Source organism: Hordeum vulgare, chromosome 4H (assembly GCF_904849725.1).
Source record: "Hordeum vulgare subsp. vulgare chromosome 4H, MorexV3_pseudomolecules_assembly, whole genome shotgun sequence".
Taxonomy (NCBI): domain Eukaryota; kingdom Viridiplantae; phylum Streptophyta; class Magnoliopsida; order Poales; family Poaceae; genus Hordeum; species Hordeum vulgare.
This window is the reverse complement of record NC_058521.1, coordinates 546,087,544-546,092,726: the sequence shown is the minus strand read 5'-3', so window position 1 is coordinate 546,092,726 and position 5,183 is coordinate 546,087,544. Positions and strand designations below refer to the sequence as shown.

Genomic DNA, 5,183 nt, shown 5'->3' with positions numbered 1-5,183 from the left:
TGGCGAAGCCCTGCCGGCAGACCTCGTCTCTCCATCGACACCACGCCGTTGTGCTGCCGGATATCTTCCCCAACCTCTCCCTCCTCCTTGCTGGATCAAGGTGCGGGAGACGTCACCGGGTTGCACGTGTGTTGAACGTGGAGGTGTCGTGGTTCGCCACTAGATCGGAATCACACCGCGATCTGAATCGCCGCGAGTACGACTCCATCAACCGCGTTCTAGTAAAGCTTCCGCTTAGCGATCTTCAAAGGTATGAAGATGCACTCTCCCCTCTCTCGTTGCTGCTCTCTCCATAGGAAGATCTGAATATGGCGTAGGAAAATTTAAAATTTATGCTCGTTACCCAACACCTACAAATTCTATTATCCGGTGGATGTGGAAGTGGATGGGGGTTGGAGTTTGTCTCTTTAGTTACATTTATCTGAGCGGAATATTTTCCTTACTTTAGATAATGCATGCAGCAAATTGCATTTCATTAGAGACGGCTTTGCAGAAAATTGTGAGAGCGAGCCCTTCATATATTTTTCATCAAGTCATAATTTTTTCTTTTGGATAGAAGGGTAGATGCATTGTGTGGTTGCTTCAAGAGTTAATAATGGATCGTATCAGTTGCATGCCGAACAAGAGACATCATATTTTTTGTTTCATGGTAATGCACAACATTCTCGTACATTTTCTTGTTAGGATAGAAGGGCAAATTCATTGTTGGTTGTTTCAAGAGTTAATAACGGTGATAGTGCCGTCTTAGCTTCACGCCCAACAACGGCCATCACATTTGTTTTCATGGTAATGAGCGACATTTAACTGTATGTTACAACATGTCAATGGCTTATGAGATATTGGATATGCAATCTTTTGCTCGAGGGGCATCATGGGTGGTTCACGCCTCCTATCCCTTGATGGTGGTGGCAGATCGACACAAACACGGGGAGAGGGGATCAGGACAGAGAGCGGGCGATTAGCAGGGGATTCCTCATTGGGGGTTCATGGATAAGTATGGTGTAAAGAAGATAGGGTGCCATGACGAATGTGAGATGGGTGTTATCCAGTTTTAAAAGAGAGAGCTTGAGCGAGAAATGTCCCGCTATGACAAGAAACTGAGCGGGAAGGGGAGGGCCCGGTAGAAAAAGGTAAGGTTGCATCATGGGGTGGCGAGCTTGATGGGCGCCCATTTGATATCCAAGCACGTCCGAGCATATGAGAAAGAAGTGAGTTTCAAACATTATTTGTTTGATTCATTTATGAGAAAGGTTTTCGACTCTATGAAGAGTAAATTCAAATGGATAACTACATAAATCTGAAACTTTGGAACATCAAATAAGCATGATTAAACACTCGGCGTTCTTGCAAATTTTCAGCCTGAAATAACATCCGAGGAGACCTCACCTAAAAAAAAAAATCAGTGGTCAAAGTTTATGTGCACTTTTAAGTAGTTTTTTTGTGAGGGCTCCTCGAGTGTTATTTGTGACTGAAAATTTGCAAGAACATGAAAAGTTTGCTTATCTTTGATCACCTAAAGTTTCTGATTTTTTTATTTTGTTTCATTTATTTTTAATTTACTGCTCACGAGGGTGTATGGACATCCGGGAGCTGTCACATCTTTATTTTCATTTATTTTTATTTTAACCCGTAGCAATGCACGGACGGACGGTACGTTCCACTAGTAGATGATTTTTTTTGAAGAAATACATTTTGTTTAATTAATAAGGTATATATTTTTAAATATAAAACTCTTCCACTCACATTACAGAAGTACACCGGTGCTTTTTACAACAATATATATGGTCAGCCTGAAATTTGGGGTCGGGCGAAGATCCAAAGGAAGCGCGTAGACAACAACAAACCCAACTTCTTGGGGAACGCTATCTCAAGGACTCGAAACACTTTGTTCAAGCAAAGATCCAAGCAAGTAGCGACGTGTGCATAGACAAGACAACAAGTGCCATTGATCGGGGTTTACCACTAACCCCAAAAACAAAACATAATTGGATTGGTGCGCAGGCATAAAACTTTGTCGTTGGCGGAGTATGTTAACAAGGGAGGAATGCAGCCATACGTCGAGAAACATGGATACAGGTTCAAGAGCTCAGCGTCTAGTAGAACCGAAGCTCCATGTCCACCAATGTTTGATACTAATGATCTGACAAAGCCGTAGAGTATAGACTGTCGAAGTGTTCTACGATCATCATCGTTTTCTTCTGAGGAGAGTACTTCCTCAAAATTCTTGTGTTATGTTTGTCTAAAAATAAACGTATCTAAATACTAAAATGTGACTAAATACATTTATATCTATATAAATTTAAGACAAGAATTTTGTGAGGGAGGAAGTACTGTATTAATTAAGCCGCCAAAGTTGAACCGAGTCTGTTTGCCGTACTGCACCCGTCCAGCAGTCTTGCGTGTCCCTGGTCGGCTTGCTGTTTTTCAAACTAACCACTGCTGTTTTCCACGGTCAATCATAAAGTGGTAAAAATCACTTATATTATGGGATGGAAGGAGTAACTGGCGTTAAAAGGATGACTAAGGCTGGTTGTAATGAGTAGTATCATATACTAGTATCATTCATATGATACTATTCTATGATACCATATCCGTAATGCATTGTATCATATGTTAGTATCATAACGTAGTTCATTTATTGTCATGCAAAACACATAGTAGCACATCATTTAATATGATACGGTATCATGATATGATACTCAACCCTCTTTTTTTTCATTTAATTCAATGTCACCTCATCGAAATTGCCTAGTTGGCATGCATGATATTATCTATGATACTATCATTACGGGCAGCCTAACATCAGTTACATCGTATGGTCGTCGAGGTGTTCGTAAAATTCAGACTATGCTACTCCCTCCTTTTCGGTTTATAGGGCCCATCTCAAAATTTTCAGATTTCCATTATATTAGGCTCATTTTGGGTCTAAGTGAGTTAAAGTGCTTTGAGTCTCACGTCATATTTAATTCATAAAGTTTAGAGAAAGGAGATAAGTGGCTATGCATACATCGTTTTCTACATCCATCATGCAAGTCCAATGAAAGAAAGGATGCTGCATTTATTGTCTTGAAAATTGAATATGTGAGAAATATTTTATTGACTAGTTTAAACTAGTGTCATTCACTCATAATTCATCATCGTTGATGAGATTTCAGATTTAAACCCTATAAACCGAAAAGGAGGGAGTATGACTTTACGCCATCTGCCATTGATTGGTGTTGCAGAACACCGCGCTCAAAGTAGCCACCGGGAACAACGACAGGCTACATAGCAGCACACGAGCACTCGTGGTCTGCCTATTAGTATTAACTTCTGCCGGCGCTAATTGCTGGACCTGCGCACGATCCATCGTTTTTTAAGCGTCTTGGCGTGCGCAGTTGCTGTAATCGGACCGTTTCAGGGCACCCATTTCCCACCTTAACTCGGTCACAATAAGTCAACACTAGAGCTTATATATACCCAGAGAAGCCCAGTCACACCGAAACCACACACATCTGCTTCGACCACACTAGATCGAGGATTTTCAAAGCCAGCTACTGAAAGCCCGGGGGAATGGCTTCCACGGTGACACTGCTGAGGAAGACGGCCACCATACGGATGAGCGACGTCGCCGCCGTGGCTTCACCAGCGACGACGATGAAGTCGCTTTTAATGGAGGGAGGCAATGGCGGCGGCGGCGGCGGCAACGTGGCGAAGCGGTGCTGCGAGCGCAAGTGCGAGCTCGTCGGCTACGACGCGCTCCCGGCCTTCCTGCAGCACAACGAGTTCATCCTCCACTACTACCGCAGCGAGTGGCCCCTCAAGGAGGCGCTCCTCAGCGCCTTCGCCCTCCACAACGAGACCATCAACGTCTGGACGTAAGTCTTTCTGTCCGATGCTCCGAGCACGTACTACGTGACAAGTCATGCACACGCTTTAGCTGACGCGTGTTTTCTCGCAGGCATTTGATCGGCTTCTTCGTGTTCCTCGCGCTCACCGTGTGCGCCGCCACGATGGTCCCCATGGAAACCAGCGTACCCCACTCGGTGACATCCACGGGCCTGGCAAACTGCACCGGCAAGGGCAATCACAGGGTGCTCATGACCTCGTACAGCACCAGCGGAGCGGCCGTGGCAATGCAGGCGCTGATACGCCGCAACGTGTCCATCTACGTCGAGCCGGAGCTCACGGCAGCGGTGGTGCTGTCGTCGTCGGGGGAGCACGGTCCGGTCGAGCGGTGGCCGTTCTACACGTACCTGTGCGGCACCATGTTCTGCCTGCTGATGAGCAGCGGGTGCCACCTGCTGGCGTGCCACTCGGAGCACGCCAGCTACGTGCTGCTCCGCCTCGACTACGCCGGCATCACCGGACTCATCGTCACCTCCTTCTACCCGCTCGTCTACTACACCTTCCTCTGCGACCCCTTCTCCCGGACGCTCTACCTCGGCTCCATCACCGTCTTCGGCGCCGCCGCGGTGGCCGTGTCGCTGCTGCCGGTCTTCGAGGCGCCCGAGCTGAGGTGGGCGCGCGCCGCGCTGTTCGTGTGCATGGGCGCGTCCGGCCTCGTGCCCATCGTGCATAAGATGCTCGTGTTCGGCGCACGACCCGAGGCGGTGGTCACCACGGGATACGAGGTGGCCATGGGGGTGTTCTACCTGGCCGGCGTGGTGGTGTACGCCACGAGGGTGCCGGAGAGGTGGATGCCGGGCAGGTTTGACCTCGTCGGGCACAGCCACCAGTTGTTCCACGCGCTTGTCATCGCCGGTGCTTACGCGCACTACCATGCCGGCCTAGTTTACTTGAGTTGGAGGGACATGGACAAGTGCTGACTGCTGTCGTTCACGTCTGCTAAGACAAAGAATTTTGACGAAAGAAGTTCTAGTGCTACAAGAATTATGGTGTTATTGAGCTACACAAACCTATGCCAGACCAAGAACAGAACATTTTTTTTTCACGAATATGCAAAGGTGTGTATCTTTTAATGGATAGTACACATAAGGCAAGACAAGGAGTTGCACAGTACTAATGACGGGCTGCTCAGTGAGAGAATCTCACACAGCTACGGAAGTAACAATCTAAGTCCGTGAGCGTCCGCCCTGGCCATGATCCGGCCTCCTCCTGGATAGGCACGATAGCTTGGAGATGGATGGTTGCTCGACATCCCATGATCTGGCCTCCTCCTCGATAGGCATGATAAGTTGGGA

At 47.2% G+C, this 5,183-nt stretch overlaps 1 protein-coding gene across 1 annotated transcript; it reads left to right on the top strand.

Moving 5' to 3' along the window:
* Positions 1-3,513: 3,513 nt before the first annotated feature.
* On the top strand, positions 3,514-4,937 carry LOC123446892 (heptahelical transmembrane protein 4-like). Its single transcript, XM_045123434.1, has 2 exons — positions 3,514-3,857; positions 3,941-4,937. The coding sequence occupies exons 1-2, from the start codon at positions 3,553-3,555 to the stop codon at positions 4,806-4,808; spliced, it is 1,173 nt and encodes a 390-aa protein (XP_044979369.1). The 5' UTR covers positions 3,514-3,552; the 3' UTR covers positions 4,809-4,937.
* The last annotated feature ends 246 nt before the right edge of the window (positions 4,938-5,183 follow it).